The sequence below is a fragment of the Phragmites australis genome, chromosome 15 (genome assembly GCF_958298935.1).
Source record: "Phragmites australis chromosome 15, lpPhrAust1.1, whole genome shotgun sequence".
Taxonomy (NCBI): domain Eukaryota; kingdom Viridiplantae; phylum Streptophyta; class Magnoliopsida; order Poales; family Poaceae; genus Phragmites; species Phragmites australis.
In genome coordinates, this window is record NC_084935.1 from 8095496 (window position 1) to 8119323 (window position 23828).

Consider the following 23828-nt stretch of genomic DNA (forward strand, 5'->3'; position numbering starts at 1 on the left):
GGCCATACCATGAGAATGAGGTGTCAAGGGTGCTATGTACCCTACAAAAGAGGCAGTTATTGATGCTGTGAAATTCTGGTCGTTGTCTCTTCGTAGGCAATTCAAGGTTGTTAAATCAAGTAAAAGAGAGTACGATGTGAAGTGCTTGGTTCCTGAGTGCCCTTGGCGGGTGCACGTATTTAGAGGGAAATGGGCAGACTACTGGCAATGCTCAATAGTTAAGGAACATAATTGTCATATTGAGGAAATAGAGTTCACCCATCGGAACCTGTCTTCTGCTTTCATTGCAAATGTTATGTACGGAGAGATTATGGGCAACCTAAGGTATGAGCCACGATCAATAATCCGTGCTATTGAGTAAAGGTTCCAGTACACAATAAATTATGCGAAGGCATGGAGGGCGAAACAAAAGGCTATTGAGATTAGGTTCGGTACATATGAAGATTCGTATCACAATCTACCTCGTCAATTAGCCACAATTTGTGCAAGAAATCCAGGCAGCTACTATGATATCAAGCATTACCCCTCTACTGATGTGGAGTACAACGGAAAAAGAGTGTTGCAGCGTGCTTTCTTTGCATTCGGTGCAACTATCAAAGCATTTAGATATTGCCGACCCATCATATGCCTAGATGGAACATTCCTAACTGGGAAGTACAAAGGGCAGATATTGTCTGCAATAGGGGTCGACGGTAACAACCAAGTGCAGCCACTAGGGTTTGCGTTCGTGGAGAGTGAGAATGGGGATAGCTGGTATTGGTTCCTAGAGCGGGTGAAGCATGCAATTGTTCTTGACCGACCAGATGTGTGTCTCATTCATGATAGACATGCAGGATTGTTGCAGGCTTTGCTGGATATGCAACACGGTAGCGTGCGACGGGGTGTACCAGTACAGTGGCCAGATCTCAAAAGCAGGTGGTGCATGCGCCATATGGGTGCGAACTTCTACAGACAGTTTAAAAACAAAGAGTTAATGAAGCTCTTCAAGAAGTTGTGCAGTCAGAACCAACAACGTAAGTTCAATGCATTATGGGCAAGACTTGATGAACTGACTGTTAAACAAACTGCGGAGGCCGCACCTAACCGTGAGGAACCAATAGCTCTCGGTCGGCTCCCAACCGATACTCTGCAGATTGTACGGAGATCTGGCTCATCTATTAGGAGCTTTTCACAGTGGATACGCAATGAGCCTAATGAAAAATGGGCTCTGCTGTACGACAGTGGTGGTGCCAGGTATGGAGTAATGACTACAAACCTTGTAGAGGTTTATAACTAGGTCATGCGAGGAATGAGGTCCCTACCACTAGTTGGAATTGTAGAAGGCATTTTGCATGGCACCTGCAAGTACTTCATTGATCGGTTTGCAGCTGCTAAGGTTGTAATGGAGGACAATCGTATGCTTTATGGCCGGATGCTATGTGAGTACATGGAGAAGGCAAATAGGAAGGCCCACATGCATCGCGCAAATCAAGAGGGCACAGCAGAGCACAGGTTCAGTGTCTTGTGTCGGGATAAGGGTCGGAGGGGGGGTAGACGTGAGCGGCATGTTCAAGAGTGTGTGCTAAGGAGTGGGACATGCATATGTAGTTGTCAGAAGCCATAATTACTCCACAAACCTTGTACACATGTCATAGCTGCGTGCGCGGAGCACCATATGCTTCCAAGGCAATATGTGTCACAATATTTCATGAAAGATCAAGTACTGAACACCTGGAACCAGGAGCTGTATGGTTACGGCATTGTTGACACTTTTACAAGTAACCCAGGGCCTTCAAGAATATATGTGCCTGATTTGGGAAAGATGAAGAATGCACCGGGCCGAAGACAATCTCGGCAGATTCGTAACGATATGGATGAATCCGAGGCTGGCCCTAGGATGCAGCGATGCAGTCAGTGCAATGAAGTAGGTCACACTTACAAATATTGTCCCAAAAGTGCAGGCGGTGATGCACCTGTTGTCTAGGTCAGCTAGTTTTGTACTTTGTATTAATATGTGTTAATTTCGCGTACGGTTAATTTGCATTCGAAGTTTGTTGTTCTTGTATTTATTTCTCAATGTACTAATGTACTAATGTACATGTCTTTCAAATGTAGAGATGGCTCAGCCTTCGACCCCAGAGCTTTTGGACCCTGCCGTGGACAAGAAGCATCGCAGCTTCTTATCCGCTGAGCACCAGACGGACCTAGGAGTGGTACGGCGAGATGGAAGAGGACGCGCCGACAATGGCCTCGCTGTGGTGTCGTCGACGGGTACGTAATTTACATTAACAGTTTCGTTCTTACTATGTTACTCTCTAAATATCTGTATTGATGTTTGTCACTCAGCCACACTGGGCCCACGAGCAGTCTCGCAGCGCGTACGAGCATTTTCGTACCCAGTTTGACAGGCTACGTCCTAACGATGTGGTATGGGAGCCATACAACGTTCGGGCCGTTCATACACGTGCAGGGTCGGGATTGTCACCCTTGTGCACCCGTGACGAGGAGTACTGGCTCACCAAGGCACCCCTTGTCTTCGACATCTACGTCGAAGAGTACTCACCGCAGCGCGTCATGCCGCAGTTTGGCCGTCACCAGGCATTTCCGCTCGTCCCCATCCGTACAGTCCCCTTGCACGTCCACAGGTACATTTGATAAATTTTAGTTTGAGCAACCTTCGTTTCAGTTTGCCTTACATTTACCGTGGTTTCAATGCAGGTACACGCGGAAAGGCCAGCCAGCTGGCCACCTCTGGGCGGACCGTTTGGCCCCTTACGTGGCAACATGGGCCCAAGCGCTACAGGACGTCGTTGATGAGGCGCGTCCCCACACCGAGGGAAACTTTAGGGAGTACCTACGGTGGTACGTACCTCGTACGCGGACTCATGTCACCTACACCCCTGATGATGTCCGGGGCCACGTCGCATCGACAACGGAGACATACCCGGTGCATTGGGACGAGGACGCCGCTTTAGCAGTAAGTCATTTTTTGAAGTCCGTACTACATATTGAATGAACATAACCGTATACTTTAATTGTTCACTATTGTTCGTATCCGCAGACAGATATCATTTATGATGTAAATAGGGATGCAGCTGCTGCCATGGACCGCGTCTGGCAAGGGCATCACCTAAGTGCGTCGGATGTTGCGAGCTTCATTAGACGAGTTTTCGACAAGACGACGCGCGCCCTAAAACTCACCTCCTACCGATCTACCACAGATGTAGCAGGGCCGCCTCCCAGGACGAGTGGTGCACACGCCGAGTCGTCTCGGCCGTCAGACGTGCACCGACGTTCTTCAGTGTCGGCACCCACACGACCCCTTCTATCACGTCTTGGAGGGTCCGAGCAACATGGTACGAATTATACTTTTGAAAATTATTGATCAATATCCTTTACTTATTGTTATTAAACATTCATTAGGTCCGTCTACACAAGTGTCGACGCAGCCTCGCAGATTGAGCCCTGTACGTCCACAGTCAGGTACTCCGGGAACCCTTCTTCCTAATTTCTAGTACTTTCAGCAAAATAAGTTACAACTGTGCTCAGATTACTTCGGTGACGAGGCCGGTCCGTCTTCAGCGGCCCCACACCCTACCCCCCCCCCCCCGCAACGTACTACGGCACGTCAGCGTGGCCTTCTTCTGCTGCACCGTCGTACCACGCAGGTACAATTATATATTTTTTACTACTACTTTCAATACCATAGTGTTCGTATCTAACGTGATTATTTGTTCACAGGCCCCTCCAGCCAGTACACATGGACGCCTGCCGAGCCTTCACAGTCCTCCTACCCTAGTCAGGAGGATGAGGCTGGCCCCGACACCACATACGACATCGTCCGTGACTTCTTCGGGGGCACACCTGACTACGACGTCCTTCAGCGGTCCCAGGTTTCCAGTGCACCGCTTCGGACCCAGCCCACGCATGACGAGCCCTCGACACCGGTGGTCCCTACTAGGCCTAGCAGACACGTCGGCCCACCTGACCCCCTCACCTACTCCAGGGGTCACGTGAGGGTTAACCAGCGGCATCGGGACCACGATGGGGCGCACGGACGACGGCAACGAGGGAGGCATGAGTAGCATTTTACATTTTTTGTAACTAACATATGCGTATTCGCTTCGTGATGTGCTCATATGTATTAAGACACGTTCACTTTGTATGGTCGACTTAGCATTTCGTAAATGCATTTCATATTCAGACACGTTCAATGAACAAGTGACCACACCACTAAACTTTAACCATGACTTGACAACACATGCCTCCTGCCGCAGGCTTTAAACAAGATGTGACAACACTACCTAGCTTTTTCAAATCAGTAAATGACAACACGGGTATCAATAAACGTGGAATCTCTGACCATGGGCAACGACAAAACTGTCCTATTCTTCAAGATGGAATCCGATGCTCCTCCCGCCAGCTACGCCCATGCCCTAATTTCTTTCTTTAAGAGCGAATCCAATGCTCCTGCCTCCCCCAACTATAAGTAGCCAAACCTCCTTACGGAGAAGCATCGCTCATTTCTCAAATATCTCAAGTGCAATGTCTTCCTCAGCTCCATCGAGCCCACCAAAGAAACATTAGGGGACTACCGTACCTGAAGGTCTCGAACCACCAATGTGCTTCTGTGGTGACCTTTGTAAGCTCCGCGAGTCGCAGGACATCTCATACACCTATGGACTACGCTTCTTCATGTGTGCCAACTACGAGTATGACAAGCCTCGCAATGCAACAACTGGTTATCGACCGGTACGGTAACAGATGTCCGCCTCATCTCTTCCGATTACGCACCCTCTTTTACTAACCGCTCATCTTGTTCCATTTGTTCAGTCCCCTCCACCGCTCTGTGATTTTATTCAGTGGCTCGACAATGAGCAAAATGACTCACAGAAGCTGTGGGTCGACATGAACATGAGGTGGAGAAGGGAAGCGTACGCACGTCGGGAGTACGAGCAACAGCAAGAGGAACTTCGTCTCAAGCGGGAGGAAGAAGAGCGCACGAGGAAGGCGACGCACGACCGTACCGTGGCTCAGGCTCGAGAGGCTGAGAGGGAAAGGAAGCGGGAGAGAGTCCGCCGTGCTAAGGCGGCAGGTCCCGATGCCCTCCGAAAGGGAAAGTATCCTAGATGCACGCAGTAGAGAGTACCTAATGTAACCCGACATACTTTCCTTCCCTAAGGCATGTTATGATTAGGATCGGCGCACTAATAAGGTCTTAGTGTGAACCGTACATGCCACCTTTGTTTCCTCATCATGTCATCACGGTTACAGTGTATTGTAATATTTTCACCATGTGTTCAATACTATGTTTATCCTCGTTCACACCCCATACCCACGTAAAATGCTGCAACTACTAATTATTGATTTTTTCCTCCCGTTATTACATAACCTACTCCAAATTTAATTTCTTAATTTCCTTACACCCCTTCTTTTTTTCCTTCAATTAAAAAATAATACATTTTTATAGGATAAAATGGAAAAAAATTAATTTTACATGAAAAAAGCCTCTAACCGCCCTCTTAGAGCGCGGCTAGGGGCTAACCGCCCCCCCAGGGCCTAACCGCCCCCTGAGAGGGCGGTAGGCCTAACCGCCCCCTCAAAGGGTGGCAAGAGGGGCTAACCGCCCTCTCAGGGGGCGGTTAGCACCCGTACCCGCCCTCTGAGAGGGCTGCAGCCCTCTGAGAGGGCGGTGGGCGCCTACTTTTGCAAATCTTTTCGCCGGGAATCTATTTATTTAAATTTAAACTCGAAAAAATATAAAAAAAAACTCGATAGATACGACCTTCCTTCCTTCCAGTGTGGTGGTCAAAGAGCAGGTACGTCCTCCTCCAATATCTAAGAGAGAGAGAGAAAGTCAAGAGAGGAAAGAGCGTAAGAAGACCAAAAGAAGTGGCGATGGCGGTGGTGCTTTGTGAGGAGCGTTCCGGCTCCTCCCAGCCACGGATCCCGGCAATCTGCCATCACAGGCTACAGGAGAGTGTCTTTCTGCTCCTTCTGCATCCAGGGTCATCTTCGGCGGCTACCGCTACGGGCATGAGTCATGTGATGCATATGGTTAGTGTGTATTTTTTTCCCCAATGCACATGATTAGGTTTATATTATTTTTCATTTTTCACACTTAGAAGTTATAAGGGTTAGAGAAAAGATTGTGTCTGAGAGAACATCTTAGGGCTCGTTTGGCTGATGGGGTTAATTCCCACCGGGGACTTTTTTTTATTCAAGATCATGATTTGCATGTTTGGTATTAAGAGAAGGGGAGTTTACAGCGCCTGCACACACGAAAACACTAGGGGACTATTCGATAAAAACATAAACTACGACCTCGACCGACAACCATGCATCCAACATGCGGACACATTACTGACACAAATCCGACAACACGACCAGCCCCGCTCTACTCCATGATTGACTGAACCAGCGCTATAGGTTGGAGCAGTTGCCCCTGAAGACCCTTGCATTTCTCTCGTTCCAAAATGTCCAGATGATCAGGAGAACAAAGGAATCGAAAGAAGCGCGTCGAGCTTTGCACACCACCTTTCTACAGCGAAGCCACCATTCAGTGACACTATCAATTGGCATCCACATCGATGAAGCTCCTGGAACCATACCTCCCTACTGAAGACACAACCGAGGAGCATATGATCCAGAAGTTACGGCTGTTGAGAGCACAACGCACAGGGCCCATGATTCCGGAGGCCATATGCCTTTTCAGGCGCTCAGAAGTCCAACATCATCGTGTAGCACCAGCAATGTAAAGAAACGACACTTATTGGGGGCCTTGACTTCCATAACTGGCGTGCCCCAAGTACTGCCTTCTGGCCAATGAAGAAGGCCAGGTAAGCTGAGCACGCTGTGTACGCTAGGGGTGAAAACGGGCAGGATTTTTTCCACCCATCCGATCGCCTAAACCATTTAGATGCTAATTGTATTTCAGATATTGGATATAAAAAATCTCAGATATCGTATCAGATCTCGGATAGTTATATCGGATATCGGATTCGGATGTAGGGAGCTGATATCCGATAATAAAATCGGATATATCCGAAGACACTATCCGAGCCTATCTTCCGGAGTTTATAACTTTTTTCATACGGTTGATATATTTACTCTAACATAACTCTTTTTATAGAAGTATATTGTTGATTTGCTTGTTGGACCTCTAATGTAGATGGGTTTTGGATATGTGAAATGGTCCAACAATCATAACATATGCGATATATAAGTTTGTTGCATTTACTAAATATCCGAATATATATTTGTGACCGACATTGCCAACATCTGACTCGTCACATATTCGATCCGTATCTATGACAGAGACTATATGCATTTATATCTGTATTCAATACCATATGTGTTCGGCTCTAATTCTACAGAAAAAAAGTGAGATTAAATATAAGATAAGCGATATTTATCCGTATAAGATCAGCGATATCTATCAGCGATTCTCAACCTCTATTCTGATTACACCCCTAGTGTACATCTCGGAAGGAGACCATCACTAGAGGAATTGGTCTGGCGTCCCGAGTTGTAGGGTTGTGCCCTCGACCAGCTCCCAGACGTCAAGTACTAGATCAGGATTTGAACCGTGAGTGCACCTCAATGTCGCGGACCCAACGGTGGCCATGGATAGCCTTTGCGACCGAGCACCTGTTGCGCGCCCTGCTGCGCACCGCTTCGAAGAGGTTGGGCGCAATGTCATGGATTGATCTACCACCAAGCCACCAGGGACTACACATCCCGTTGGGGAGGGGGTTCTACAAGACACTGCCGTTTGGGAGAAAAGGGAAACTCTGCCAAATTATCAAACTAATGTGGGGAAAAGAAGAAAAACTTTGTATAACGGAAACTATTGATTTATGTAGAAAAATACTATCTTTTTCCTTAACCTCACAAATCATGTCAGTACAATCCTGATTCAATTAGATTAACTTATTCTGTAAGATGCTACCATATTGATTCAAACATGTGCCTCAGGGCCAGTGGCGTAATTCCATGCTTTCAAGAGGAACTGGGAGCAAGTTGGCAGAGCAAAAGGCTTTAATTTGCCCTTGGGGACGCGCGGAGTTCTCTCTCAAGAACATAAGATAATGAGGATGGAACAGTGACTGCTTTACGCAGAGTGCAATCGAATAGTTCATTATATACAGCTGATAACAATTTAATGATAAAAGTTCCTGCTTTTTTGTTCCTTTGAATCCAAATGATTTATTTGAAATGCACCATTTAGTTTCAGTTTCTATCGTTATCGTAGTATGTTCTTTCTTTTTGCTATGCAACTGGATTTTCAAGCTTGTTATGTTTAGATTCGTAGCAGATCGCCTTAATTCTTTTGATTTCACCAGCTAAGTGAAATTAATTGAGACTACACTTTTGTAGTCAACAAATCAATGTAAAAAGAGAAAGGTGTCATACTAAAGGTAAACATGCTTTAACTTAATAGTGGTAAAACATGCTCAATAGGTTTCTTTTTTTTTTATAAATGCGCATTTATGTTATTGTTTGTCTTCATACTTAAGTTTCTAGCTTATCTAATTGGATATGCATAATTGAAATGTACACCGATCTATATCAATATTTTCTCCTTTTGCGTAGGTTAAGTGGCAAGAGGTTGAGAATCAAGCACGAGTTTGGATGGTTGTACTCACTACCCATCAGGGATCAAACCTCATGTTTATTCTTTGTGCGTCTTATTAAGGTGGAATTTTCTCTTAGTAGTAGACGACATACCTGTCGACAGTGAGATATTTATGGTGACTTCGTCAATCTTCAAACTCAGTATCTTTGGTCTTCGGTAGACATTATATGAGTGTATGCGTGAGTCTGAGTGTTGTAATTAAGTTTTTAAAAAAGAATGGCAAGAGGTTCATGACTCATGAGCGATGGGACTTTTGGTTCTGGACAACAACAGCTGCCGTGGGCGGCTCGAACCCTTGCTTCTGTCATACCGCTGGTGATTACGCTTCCATGCTCCATACGCTAGGGCTGTTCATTTGTTTTGTTAGGTTAATTCGGTATATATTTTACTTTGTTTAATACGGTATTTTATAAAAATATGGATGGGGTCGGTAAATATCATTGTATTTCGGTCCGAGGTCGTTAAATACCATTTCTACCAAATTTGACGTGAATTGAGAATAAGAAGGCGTAACGTGTCAATGCCGCACATCAGCACAGTCTACATTCATTATGTTCAAGTGTTCATTGTTCACTGTTTAGAACAGCCAGACAACACAGGTCACTGATACAAGCAGGCTATAGACTCATGTTTCAACATATCTCATTTATATCTGCCCTTGGACTTGGCATAAAAAACAGACTATTAGTTGTGCAATACCATGTGCATTGCAATTACTGCTTCTCTTTTTCTTTTCTTGAAATCAGGGACAAACCAGATGTTGAAATTTTGCATAAGGTACAAATATTTATGTGATCTATGTCCATGAATTCTTATTGTAGAACAGACCAAGCAAGGCAAAGAAAATCAATTGGACTAACGTGCATGATAGCTCATCAGCAGCCAACGGATATTCTACTAGTGTACATGCACTGGTGATTGGCTGCTTAGGGGGGGCAACAGTCAGGTCAGGGCTAGGTAGAGCGAGAACGCACTCGACTCGAAATTCAAAATCTCAAATCCGACCTAACCCTAAAATGATTAGTGGATGTAAAACAAGCCCCATCTCTGGCCCCATTGAGAACCCAAGACCCGTCGGGGGACCCAAAACCCGGGAGGAGCGGATAGATCTAGATCTTCCTTCCCCGACAGTGACAGCAAGCGGCGACAACGTGGCGGGCGGCGTAGTGCGACGACGGCATGGCAAAGGTGCCACCGTGCCAAGAGGCAAATGGGTCGAGAGGGAGCAGTTGTGGGCCGAGCAGGGGAGGTCTGGAGGGGGATGCACTGTTGTGCCAGCACGCTGCCCATGAACCACCACCGCCTAGGGTTCATGAGTCCTGGTGTCGGTCACACAGTTCTGAGCGGAGACGGTCACGCACTCACTTGGACTAAAGGCCTAAAGGGCATTGCATGGTAATGGGTCGTAGAAGTAAATGAGTAATGTGCCTAACATTTCAGGACATGTGGGGCACCCGCGTGTGCAAATTGCAACCCGACTCGGGTCGAGCCCCTAGCCCGATGACCCCATGGGGCCGTTTCCCTCCCGAACCCATCCCCGTTGGATCCAAAACCCACATAGACCTAACCCGACCTGACCCACTACCACTCCTATGGCTGCTTGAGCGTTGCCGGTTGTGGCGGTGGCCGGTGTCTACACATGAATTGTGACCACGTCTATTTTCTTTGTTAGCAGCCCTAGCAGTAGGTTATAATTTAGAAGATGCTAAGATTGGCTTTGCCGCTTTGGGCTGGCTATGGGCTAGCAATAGGTTCTTTGCTAGACTTGAGTAGAAGCCCACCAGATGAACAGAACAGACATTGTCACAATGAAGAACGAACATCCATAGACATTCGGTTTGTTCGGTTTTCAGCCGGTTTATATCGGAAAAACCAAATTCTGGAAAACCATACTTTCTGTTTCCCAAATCGAAAACAGGTCAGCCAAGTTAGCCGGTCGGTTCGGTTCGACGTTTTTGGCTCGGTAGTGGCATACGCACCTTCTCGAGGTTTATCAACGAGGAGTGGCTGTGGCTGTCCCGTTGATGATAAATGTGGACATATGGTAGCCATCACGATGCTGCTTTACTTATTTATTATGTATGAGGTGTGTTGGCTTGCTGTGTCAAGTTGAAAAGTCCGACTGTTTTACTTACAGGATGGCTAAGATTAGAACATTCACACATCTTTGAAAATTGTGTGTTTTGGTTTGATCAATGTAATTTACCATCCCCTCCCAATGGTTCTATCAGTGGCAAAGCTCCAACTGCGATCGATCTGTGCTTTCAATTGCAATAAGGCTCGCTTCGGGAGATAATAATCAGTGGCTTCATGGGAACACACCCAGGCAGTGGTGAATCTAGGATTTTAAGTTATCAGGGGTGAACTTTTAACTTGAAAATTAGAAGGCCATGATGCACTCGATATTTAACATAAGTTATAGTTTAAATCAAAATCAAATTCATAAGATCTAGTTAAAAAGTATAAAAAAATATAGAACACGACATAGAGACAGTAAATTTCACTGACATGGACTCGTAATGCTTAAGCCGCTTATTGGATGCCCCTAAAACTCAGAAAATCTAGCATGTGTCTTACACGAACAAAGATGTATTAATTCAGTTATTAGTCATAAATAGTTCCTGCAACAAACAAGATAACATATGTAATTAATATTATAACTTATACAACAAACAAGATAACAAACGAGATAATCCAGAGTTTGGAGATTTGGGGGAAGAACATGTTGCTTGTCGTGCCGTCTCTGCCGGCTGCCCTCTTGCAGTTTGGTGTAAATCCAGCACCGGTGTTGCTGCTTATATCTGTTAGAATATATGAGTTTAGCCCATTATATTTGTATAATTTCAAATAAATCTCAAAGGCCCACATATATGAGAGAGGTGTGTATTCTTTAGTTTCGCCTTGCTAATGAAAGTGGATGGAGGCTAACTTAAAAGGGTTTCTCTCTTCCACCCACTTAGCATGTGTGGATAAGAGGACTAGAAGAACATGTGAGCGCTCGCTAGCCTCACAGGGGTGGGGGTGGAGGGCGCGGGCGCACGGTCCAGTTGCTTGCACAGGTCCGACCTTCTATTACAGTTTCTTTATTTTGCTACGTTGGCAAACAGATAAATATATAAAAAGTGTGTAGGTCAAAACTCTGATCGTGGGGGCGTAACCGTCTCTGATTGTGGTGCGTCTCAATCGCGTGACTATTCCTCTCTCTATATATATGTTAGCTACCGCACAAATGTGAGACACGAGACACCACACACAATTAGTATTTTACTAATTTCTCTCTGATGCGTTGTCGCACGTAGTCTACTCTATCCCGCTACGCGCGGCGTGCACCAATGAATAGGAGAACAGGTCTCCGGAACCCGTCGCCCTTGGGATCCTACACCGGGAGAGTGCGAATAAGGTTTTTGGGAAGCGCTCGTCACGACTGCTCACGATCTGTTTCCTCTACATCATCAAGATCTATTTCAACTACTTTGTCTTTATCATCGCCTACTGGATCGATATCACGGTGGCCTCTGCATTGAGTACTTCATCTTCTTCATCATCTATTGCATCAAGCATCGACACCACGGGTGGTCTGCATCTCATGTCGCCATCGGGTATGTATATAAATACTACTTGAGTACCTAGTCGAGTGCATCTCACTACTACAGAACTAGTTATAAGTGTCGGCTTATCAGTGCCGGTTCAGCCAAAACAGACACGGATAGGATATCAATGTCGGTTGGTACCAAAACCAGACATCCACGTGTCCGTTCAGATAAAAAATGCCACTGATAAGTAGCATCAGTGCCGGTTAATATTAAAAATCGGCACCGATACTATCAGTGCTGGTTTTTAATACTAACTAGCACTGATGCCATGTCTGGACCCGAAAAATTATTTCAATCGGGTTTTGGGTCATAGCATCCGCCATCTGCGACTCTCTCCATCCTTATCTCTTCGCGTCGCGTCCGACTCTCTCCCGATTCTCTCTCTCGCTCCTCCCCTCCACATCTCCTTCTTCCTCCCACCGCCGACCACCTCCCCTCGCCCCTCCCCACCAGCCTCCTCCCCTCGCGACTCTCTCTCTCTCTCTCTCTCTCTCTCTCTCTCTCTCTCTCTCTCTCTCTCTCGTCAGATCTAGGGTGAGTAGCAACCGAACGGGATTGGTGGCCGAGCGGCGGCAGAGTGGCCATCGCGGAGGAGGAGCAGAGCAAGCGTGCGGTGATTCTTGTTCTTGATTGGGTTCTGTAATCTGTACTCGTGCGATGATATGTCTTAGGCTCAACGATGCAATGGAATGGATGTTGAGGATGATGCTTCGAAGAGATATTTCTATCATCGAATTGGGACTCGAATTGGTTACCGTGGGCTATTTTTGTGGTGGTGGCCTTCGAGCTGCCGCATTTGCAGGTGTGCTCTGTAGTGCCGACGGTAGTGGCGGTGGGAGCGGCATCCGAGCGGCACGATTCTGAGTCGGCTCAGATGCCGCTCCCGTTGCCACCAATTTTCTCTTTTTTTATTGTCTGAAAATATCAATAGTGTCGGGTGAGCAACCGACACTGATAGTTGCCAACTATCAATGTGAGAAACCGATTTTCAACCGGCACTGTTAGACCTTTTTGTAGTAGTGTCTACTGATCGAATACCTAGTTGAGTATCTTGTCGAGAACATGCTCCAGTCGAGACGTGTTGAGACTTGTCGAATCCTACTTGAGGCTAGTCGAATTTAGTCGGGGCTAGTCGGAGCTAGTCAGAACACAGTTGCTATTGATTATTTACATCCGTTTTTATTCATTTTATATCAAAAATTAAATTAAATTAAATATGAAAATATTATTACTTCCAACAATATCAACCCATGTGCCTAATCAAGCATACACTACTTTATAAATGTTCCTACAACGTTGGTGTTTGACCAGAAGCTGAACACAGAACTATAAACACCTAGTTTTCCATGCTGTTCTTCAAACTGATTGGCTTCAAAATTTCATATATCCTAATCCGTTCATCCAAATTTGGAGTTCAAGTACTGTCTAGAATGGTAATGAAGTTGTCTACAACTATTTAGAACATCACTTTTTCAGACTCCGCCTCTACGAACCCGTAAATATTGATTAGATCAGTATTGCGCACAGACTAAAAATGTTGCAACCAGGACATTGAGCGCAGCATGCCTTCTACCAGATTAGAAATTGAGCACAGATTAAAAAACTCGCAAGCAGCATGGATGAGATTGTGAGGAGAGAGAGGAAAGATTGGGGAGACCGGCAAACTTACTGATTCTGGTGAGGGAGGACGCGACATTGGGTGCAGAGGAGGTGCTTGTGGCAGCATCGGGCGACGCTGCGCCCTCACTGTCCATAAGTCCTCCTCTCTCCATCGCCGATTTGTCAGGCACTTGGGTCTCGCCGTCTCTGGCCATCGAGCTGACGGCCAGCTACTCGGGCACTCGTGGCTCGCCAATTAGGTCTTCGGCGGAGGGGCGCCAGCGTGCCACTAGCTTCTCCTGCTCTGATGGACGGAACACAACTAGGCAAGGGCAAGGGTACCTTGCTGGTGCTGGGCGCTGGCCTGCTCGGGCGGGCTGACTCGGGCGAACAGCGCATGGAAGTTGACGTCTAGCGAGCGCGAACCGACCGGGCCTAGACTTGTGGCTTTGTGGGCACTAGGCAAGATACCCTTGGTACCTCCTAGAGACCTAGGGTGGATGCTCCTACTTGCCCCTAGGGTGGGTCCACTCCTGCACCTAGGGAAAAAAATTTAGCCAAAAACTGGTGATAAACTCAGTTTATCAGATCTATCGTCCACTCGGATAGAAAAAAATTTACCATGTTTACTGAATTTTATTTGAATATTTTTTTAGATTTGTTTGAATTTTATCTAGTATATCTTATATATCCGGTAAATCATATTTATATCAGTAAAAAAACTGAACACACCGTGAGATGGAACTCGCAAATGTTCAGTTCAGAGTTGGAGGCGCTCGATCGGCACTCGAGAGGATATCTATATCAGTGTTTCCTCAACCAAGCCAAGGTATGGACGGCGATCTACTGTACGGAACCGCATGGCCAGCATTCAAGTGGAAATCTGTAGCGTTTCCCCGGCTTCGGCCACATATGGCTGGCATCGGTGCATGCGAAGATGAAGGCTCGATTCCTTCTCGCAGGAGGGCGCTGGGAACCAATCCGAGAGGTTTATTACTTGGACCAGATCGTGGTTGAACTGGTACCCAAATGGGGTATGGTAGCGTATAGGTCTATCAGATTGGAGTTCGATAAAAGACCAAGCTGAGCTCGAGCGAGCATACATGGTGGTGGAGCTTGGGACGGGATCGAGCTTAGCTCAAGTCAAGTTTGAGTTTAGCTCGCTTAAGCTCGATAATAGGAGGGACTTTAAATAGGTCTTATTATTTTAGTTGATTGTTATAATATGATTATCTAGATAGGTCTAAGGATAACCCTTCTTTCTCATCTTTGGAACATCTCTTTGGATCATGAAGATATATAAGAAAAGTTAAGTCCGTATAGTCTGGGTAAGTGACAAACCCAATTAAAAATCATAATACTTATTAACTCGAGTCTTGATCTAATCTCGAGTTTGACTAGTTTTGACATCGAGCCTATAACAAGTCGAACTCAAATAGTTTGCGAGTTTTTTTTACACCCAATGATACTACATTGGGACAGATAAAAGGCGACATGTACAGGTATTCAGCAACCAAATGCCGTACGATGTCTAAACCTATATAGCACCTGTATTAGTTCGTAACCTGCAATGAACATTTTGATTAGGTGTGATTAGGGACCAGTTTTGGCATTAGTGTTGGAGGTATTCATATAATTGATTGTTGGCCGAGACAAATCTGGTTGTGGGTCGTGTTGGTTAGACCTGCCCATCTGTTTGTTGCTCATGCGTGTTAGCGCTTATTCCTTTCTGTTTTTTTTTTCATTCCATTTTGAAAGAGTATCGCCTCTTCAATTCTTAATGAGTTGGATGCACTAACAGGTTCACCAGAAATCCTTAAACCAGTAAGGAAAGACCCTTTCCCGAGACATACATTTTGCATATGTGTTGAAGATCTATCGCGACGTACGACGCCTTTGTAGTTTGTTCGGTTCCTCACAGGTCTACACATGCCGCCAGGATCTATCGCGACGTCTCAACTGGTAGCTGTATGCTCCTCTGCCGATTAATCAACAGTTGCTGACAGACAGCTAGCCTACTGATTGAATAATTCACACGCTTTCATCAGCGAAAACCTAGTTAAATAATTAAACATGTGATTAAGAACATGCTTGGTTCATGCTGAATGGTATCACGACTAACTTTAGTAAAGTGTGGCTTGCCGTCTCAAAAAGTATAACGAACAAATTCTTAGCTATAGGTGTCAAAGTTGGTTAAAAAACTAAATATATAACGTGTGGATTGAAAACTAATAAAACGTAGCGGATCATAATTTTAACAGTCTATCAAACAATTGTTTAAAAATTTAAAACCTAACTAATCTCAAACGTCGGTTTCTCAGCGCTGAACTGTGCAACACGTTGCTAGTGCAACCTAGGCGTCCACTTGAGCTTATGAAACCGACGGACGGCACACAGTCTCCTGGACGGCTGGACGCACATCGACCGCCCTGTGAAGTAAAGAGGTCCCGAGCCTATCTGAAAAGGGCCGCGAAAAGGATCTGGCTGCAGAAAGAGGACGCACGCCTTCGTTTTCGCATGGATCACCTTTCGCCCTCCGATTGATTCTGCGCTGTGTCTGCGATTGGAGCTGAATCGATCCATTACGTGCTAGTATGTGATTCGTGATCATTCACATCCCATGAGGCCATGTTGGGGGCGAAAAGGAGGTTCATGACAGTGTGTCGAGCACTTGCTCATCAGGTTCAGTGATGAGCCCCTATAATTGCCTCCTTGAAAGATTAAGCGCACTGAGTTGGACTAATGGTGTTCATCTTGTGTGCGTGTCTGCTCCCGACGGCTAGGTTTTAAACGTGTTCAATTTGTTTCGCCGCCCCCCGCCCCCGGGTATCATTGGACTAATGGTGCTATCTAGCCCTGCTTATGGTTGAGCAGTTTTTTTTTTTTTTTTGCGATGTATAATCACTGCTCATTGTATGTGTATTTAACAACTGAATCCTGCAATTATAGACGTTGAGCTGGTGAGCTGCAAAAATAATTAGAGGTGCATATGTCATAGCACTTAGATAAATATCAAAATGAAGAGTTGACGATCTGATAAAATTTAAAAGTATGGCCAAGCATGTGAAGTTTTAAGAAGAAAGTGCAAGTGGCTTTGTTCAATCTTTCCAAGATAAATTGCATAGAACTAGGTCAAACTTCAGGCACATGGGAGCTGGAGCCATGACCCAAATTTTGCTTACATTTGGTGGATTCAATTATCTCACCAGTTCAAAAGGACAACCTGAGATGGAATGTATGTTGGTGTCTTCTGGACAAAACAGCCTTTTATTCCTGAAGGAAACCATGGATTTTCCATCGTTCTTGTCATATGAAAGCACAAAAGGCCCTTCGGTTCCCACCAATTCAGGCAGAGCCACATGGAATGGTTTGGAGTCATACTAGGAGATAAAAAGTGTTCTCACCACTTCAAAAATTTCATATACTTGATGCCATGACAATCTAGAGGCTTATTTTCTTGTTGATATCCCCTAACCAGCATTTTTTCAATCATCAAAAGTTTTTAGTATCTAAGCTTGCTTACATAGCATTTTTTCCTTGCTCCCTTTCTTATTATCGTTTTACTGTAGCTTGTTGAATCTGACTCCTTTCCTTGTAGTGGATTGCGATATTTCTATATTCAGAAGCAAAATATGTGGTGAAAACATATCAAGATGTATTAGAGTTCTGAGTGGAACTGGACACCCTTGGAACTAGAATCAGATTGAGAACAGAATACATGGCTCCTTACTGCCTTCCATGCAATCTGCAATGGGTCAGTGTTGTGTATAGATGAGAAAATGATGTGCTAGTAGATTAACCTAGCAGCCACTTGTAGATTAATAATAGGACACATGGCTTTGTCAGCTACATTTACAATCATTTGTCTCTCCTTTTGTTTCTCCTTTTGTTCTCTTTTGTTCTCTTTTGCTGCTTTCTAATCCTTGTCATTTTTCTTTTTAATTTCTTTTTTCTTTTGGGTTTGGTAATTGAGGTCGGCTTCCACATCCTCTGCCAAGTGCCGAGAGACATCATCCAGATTCATTGTTTCGTTACTGCTCCTGCTCCTACATGTGTTTTCTTTAACACTTTTTAGAATGCAATAAACTATATAAAAAAGACAGTGATGCTATTAAGGATACCCAAGAAAATCGCATAAATAATTCAGATAACGTTCTTTGTTGGTCAAGGTTGAGTGCAAGCCATGTCACGGCATACTAGCTCAATCTATTGAGTTGATATGTTAGACCAGACTAACAAATGGGCATGCACTAGTGTAGTCTTTCTTTTGCCTCTCATATCCATATCTTGTCAGATGTTTCTCAAATAAAAAGTTGAGGAATATGAGTGGAAATCAAATCAAATAATAATTTTTAGGTGTGTTTGCAAAGAAAAAGTAAGACCAAGGGCAATTTAGTCATTTTCACCAGCAACTAACAAATGGTACAACCCCCAGCTCGATATAATAAGGAGCAACTCTAGCCATTACGCCCGCTACAGAGCTCCCCGTGATGCAGATTAGCTAAGCCTTTCCGTTCGACGGCAAAGCTAGCAAATCCAAGAGCACGTCGGCATGAAGCTGTTCGCCTTCGTCAGGCGCGCGCGCCGGTCGCCTGCACCGGCACCGGCACCGGCGGCGCCGGAGGACGCCACCGCTGCGCCCGCGGAGAAGCAAAAGCGGCGGAGGCCGTCGGGGTCAACGGCGTGGAAGCCGACGCTGGTCGCCATCTCCGAGGACGCCGCGATGACCGCCGCGGCCGCAGCCGCAGCGAAGGCGCAGCCGGCGAAGCCGGAGGCGTCTGCCGCCAAGGCCAAGGCCAAGGCGAGGCCGCCGCCTCGCGCGGCCCGGGCGGCGAGCTACGACGACTTCCGGTGAGTCCTTGGCGCTCCAGCGCGTGCGCGTTGTGCGGGGGTACGTGTGCACGCGAGTAGCAAGCCTGCGAGGGACGAAGTAGATCGGCGCCGTTGGATTTCGGCGGCTTGGGGAGGGCGGGGGCTTAGATCGCGACACGCGTCCGTTGACCCTGGGCGGCTCCTCCAAGTGGGGCCTACGGAGAGATTTGTGGACCCCACGGCTGGTTCTTTGCACGAGTGGCCCTGTGTGTCAGCGACGGTACGTAAGAGGAACCGCTTCTGGTCCAAAGAATGGCTAGGTTGGTCACCTTGCGCCACCTAATAATTAGTTGGATGCTTCGAAAGTCCACTTAAGATTGGCTCACATGAGCAACTGTCTTTAGTGAAAGCTACTTTTTGGCAGCTCATGCAGCCAATTTTACCTTGCAAATTTCATGCGCTTTATACATGTTATTCTCGTAGAATTTTGACATATTTAGACCTGTTTGGAACGTATGTCTACCTCTACGAGAATAAGACTACCATGTGAAATTTGCACGATCCAAACGACACCTTTGAAATCCAATGGTGCAGATCCATTCGAGTCAAAATTTGGTTTGGACCATCCATTTTAACTAGATCGGATGACTCTCGCCGTGAAAAAATGACACTGAAACTTGTCAGTCCTTTTGCATGAATAGCTTGCCGCACCTAAAAAAATCTCTAAAATACTGCAACTGAATGGACAACTGTGTTCTTCCTATGGATCAGCCTAGTCTTTAACTTGGTAACTTGGATGGTTAGTGAAAGTGATAACGAGATATATGTAGTAACTTCATTAATATTTAAGTTTTTTTTATCTCCATTCTTCGGTAAACAATATGTAAATATGTACCTGTGATATATAATAGTATAAATACATATATATGTCCACAAGATATCCCAATATTTCTTAAAAAATCTAGCTGCACAGCCCTCCCAGCGCACCCAGTCACATCAACAAGGCTGTGCGTGACTGAATGAAGACGTGACCCTGATGCCTACTACTACCTGTCCCACAAAATCATCGGTTATCTGAAAAAGATATGCATATGCAGTACAAATTGCAAGCACATCAGCATGCATCACGTGTTCAAACTTCGAAAGTTTGAACTTGCTCTGTGAACCCAGCCTTTGTTATCTGTAGATGACGTAGATTAAAGAAGACAAATCCAACAATGCTTCATTTCACTGTCTAGTATACTGAGTTTTCATTGTTGACGCTAACCCAGGTGCATCTCTCTCTACCAGCAGGCACTATGGACAGCCCACGGTGTTGCCGGCGTTCACGCCGACGGCGTTCCTGTTCTGAGCTCCGATGAGCTGCAGACCGCGCGCGACGGTGGCGCAGAACCGGCGGTAGTGTAGCTGATGCTTGTGCGGTGTGGTTTCGACGACGGCTACGCTTTGTGCTCCCAACCCCTGATGATGTGATCCCTAGCAGTGCTTCTAATGTGCATACAACTCTGCTGTTTCGGATTCTCCCCCATTTGGGTTGTGCCTTTCGGTTTCCCTCGCCTTTTTGCGATTCTTTTCGATGTGATCTCGCGAGAAGTTGTGAACACATCATCGATCCAGAATTTTCAACCTTACTCGACAGATTCAGACCATCCAAGTGATCCGGGAAACACAAAAGAGAAACGAAAATGAAGCAAACTATCAAAGCCCTGGTTGGGACTCTTGAATTTCAAGCCAAAATTTAATAATTCCATCAGGAATCCTATGAAGCTCCAGTGATCCAAATGGGGATTAAATAAATCAGACAATTAAGATTGGCAAACTATTTATCCTTTAATCATAACATAATTATACTACAGTTCCATGTTCCAATGTTAGGTTTTGAAAACCAACACAGTGCAATCACAATTTTGCGCCATGTGAAGAGAGGGCACAAAAATTGCAATTCAATACATAGGATGCGTAGCACCGAAACTGGCAACATCATAAAACTAAGCATGCCAGAAGTACATACGGCGCATCCAACCAGCAGCACGCAGATAGCAATTATTCCCCAGCACTAAATCACGGATAGCAGGCTGAAGAACATAAGCAGAAATAGTTCACAAATTCTCATCTCTTGTTACCAAGAGAGGAAATCAACCTTGAGTTATAGATCATTGACCAGCAACTTATGGGAGGAACCATTTTGTTTGCTAAATGAGATTAGCACCCCTCGCATGCCACTATTCACCATTCGAAAGGGCAACAATCCGGTTTTCCCACGCAGGAACAGTGAACATGAAGATAAAGCAGTGCGCTTCTGTGAGGCCATAATATTTGAACAGTGTCATCATGGCGCATAGAATATGCATGCCGAAAGATCAGTAGCCATTAATCTTTCGCTGCGAAGGGCTAGAGCGTACTGCCCTGTTGTCAGTGAGCCTTGAAAAGCCAGCCTGATCCCTAGCTCCTGGACTCGGAGGAACTTTTGGACTAGGAATTGGACTAGGAACACTGGTCAACCGGCTCTGTGGCACGGTATCAGACATGGACTTTGAAAAGGCTTGGGCAAGCTCCAATGCAGTTGCTGCTTTCCCAAAACGAGGTGCAGTAACCTCAGGCTTTGGTGGCTCCACCGGCTTACGCCAGGTTTCAGGCTCTGGGCGTGGTTGCTCAAGCGGCTTCTCCACATCTCTAGCAACCCTCCTGCTGTCCTCCCGTCGTGTAGGCCTATATGCATCAGCTCTGTCTGTATCCCGCTTGTAATCTTTCCTATCTGCATTCCTAGGGCCTCTATGACCAGCTGGAAAACCCTCAGCTCCTTCACCGGAAGGGTTAATGGACAAAGCTTCAACATTCTGCTCAACCTTTGCAAATTCACTTTTAGACCTACAAAATGACAGAGAGACTATCAATACATATAACACAAGTTCAACTTATGCTTTTCTCCAGTAATCTCTGCAGGGAAAAAAAGAACTCAAAGCAAAACAAAGACTTCATAACAAATTACTGCATAACAAGAAAATCATACAATGTTGCAGAGCAAACACTACAGTTTTCCTCATCAGTCTCATTCCTTGATTTATCTACTGCAACCCAGTGAATCTTTATGACACGAATACTGATATGTTTTTTACAATAAAAAAAGTAAACTTTGTACAGCCATAATGTACGGCAACCCACACTACTCAACTATCAATTCTGTCAATCAATCACCTGTAAGAGATAAATAAACTATCCTATATTGTCCCTACAGAGATTAACTCATTTCTTCAGGTTTCATTCATACAACAAACAACAAAATCTAAATACAAACACCCTCTGATACCAACTATTTATTTGCCTACAAGCAATAAATCAGAATTTGTAACAACAATAATAGCAAGGGAGGTTGAAAAACCAAGGCCAGACATCCAAGATCAAATGGCACAAAACGTGCATGCAAAATTACATAACCAAAACTTAACTACAATAAAGCTGTTAATGTCAACTAAAAGCATCACATCAACATATCTCACATTAACTACCTGCCAGCTGGCGAAGTCTTCTCAAGATCACTTGCCAAAACATCAACTCCACGTTCTTTGAGAACCTGAGTTTAAAAAGAAACAGAATCAGCTTTTGATTCAGCCGGAAACAAGCAAAAACATAAAATAGCATATCACTAAAAGGCACATGAAGAGAGGGGAAGAAGAGTACATACTTGTTCCCGGGGACGAGCACCACCAAAGGGGGATTGCCTAAGGCATTTGAAAAGTAACAAAAAGAACTCAGAATAGTAGTGAAATGATATGCATCAAGATGTAGACAAAAGATATCCCATGCAAGACATGAATTTATTGACCTCAAAGATGATTCATATCAAGCACATTAGATTGCTAAGTAGCTTATGAATATCAACTTGATAACAAAATTAGGCACCAGTAATAAATTGACAAAACAAATATTCCAAGTTCTTGCAGATTCAAAAAAGGGATGGGATGCCGGCACAAAATAAAGAAAGCAGCATCTAGACACCATACTACAGCCCCGTTTGGCACAGCTTGCGAGCCAGCTTCTCCACAAAAATGAGCGCTTCTCTTGCCAAACGGGCAACTTCTCCACCCGCTTCCGAGGGCAGCGCTTCTCAATTTGTACTGGAAACCAGCTGCCTGGAGAAGCTTCCACCCACTTCTTTCAGCTTGTGCAGGTTGGAGTTAGCACAGTGCCCCTATATGTTTGAGTTATTTACCCACCTATGCCATCGAATAAAAGGGCAGAAGCATTCTCTCCCGACACCCACTCACCCCGTTCCCCACCAGGCGTTCCTGGGAGAGGCGATTCTAGGTTTCGCCTCCCCCACCCGCCTTCGGCCAACCCGCCTCCTAGAGCGCAGCCTTGACCTAGTCACCGCCGGCCTCCTCCCCCACTCGACGAGAACGAGGCTGTCGCAGACTCCATGGCCGGACATCCGCTGGATCTGAAGGAGCTCTGCCACCAGGGATTCGCCACAGCCACCATAGACATCCTCAACACTCACCGGCGCCATCCTCGACGCCAACCACCTCAAATCCCCCCCCCCCCCCCCCCCGGACCCGAGGCTTCCTCCTCCACCAACCCCAAAGTCCCCCTTAACCTAGCGCCGCAGCTTAAGCTCCATGCTATCCTCGCTCAGCACCCCCACCGTTCCCTCCCCTTCCTTGACAGATCTGAGATGTGAAGTAAACTAGCAAATCTTTGCATGAGAGCAATATATCATGAGGTATGGATGTAGAACAGTGTTGTGACAATCAGAAGAAGATTGGTTTGGATTTTGGGGATTCTTCTAAATATGTTCAGAGAAATTGAAATATTCAGAGATGCTTGTTCTGAAATGGATCGATTTCAATGTATTTCATGCTTATGCACCTCTAATGATGCCATGTTTAATTTATTCTTAGTACAGTTCATATGTGTTGACTGATTCATGGTTAAGTACGTAGTTCATATGTCCATTTTTTGCTCGGAAATATGGAAGTTTTCGTTTGTTGCGTGCAGCCATGCATATAATTATGTTTAACATGTCAAATGTGCAAACAAATTCAAACCATGACTATTAGCGCTTAGTCAGAAAACAGACATATTAAAAACAAATCATCATACTCCTCGGGGCATTCTAGTCTCTTCACACTCTGGATAGACAATCAACCATATGAAAAGCAGAACTGTCAAACGGCTAGCTTCTCCAGAAAGCTGCATCTCAGAGCAGC

The 23828-nt window shown here is 45.4% G+C and overlaps 1 protein-coding gene and 1 long non-coding RNA gene across 3 annotated transcripts; both read left to right on the forward strand.

Moving 5' to 3' along the window:
- Positions 1-2666: 2666 nt before the first annotated feature.
- LOC133893181 (uncharacterized) lies at positions 2667-4186 on the forward strand. The gene is made up of 4 exons (XR_009904453.1): positions 2667-2956; positions 3041-3462; positions 3529-3647; positions 3721-4186. It is a non-coding gene; the product is annotated as an uncharacterized LOC133893181 (long non-coding RNA).
- Positions 4187-18263: 14077 nt separating this feature from the next.
- LOC133892339 (histone H1.1-like) lies at positions 18264-20172 on the forward strand. Of its 2 annotated transcripts, none has more exons than XM_062333044.1 (2): positions 18264-18660; positions 19915-20172. In XM_062333044.1, the coding sequence occupies exons 1-2, from the start codon at positions 18362-18364 to the stop codon at positions 19970-19972; spliced, it is 357 nt and encodes a 118-aa protein (XP_062189028.1). In that variant the 5' UTR covers positions 18264-18361; the 3' UTR covers positions 19973-20172. The 2 variants fall into 2 exon arrangements, with proteins under 2 accessions (XP_062189028.1, XP_062189026.1); XM_062333042.1 differs by having other exon boundaries at positions 19912-20147.
- Positions 20173-23828: the final 3656 nt, after the last annotated feature.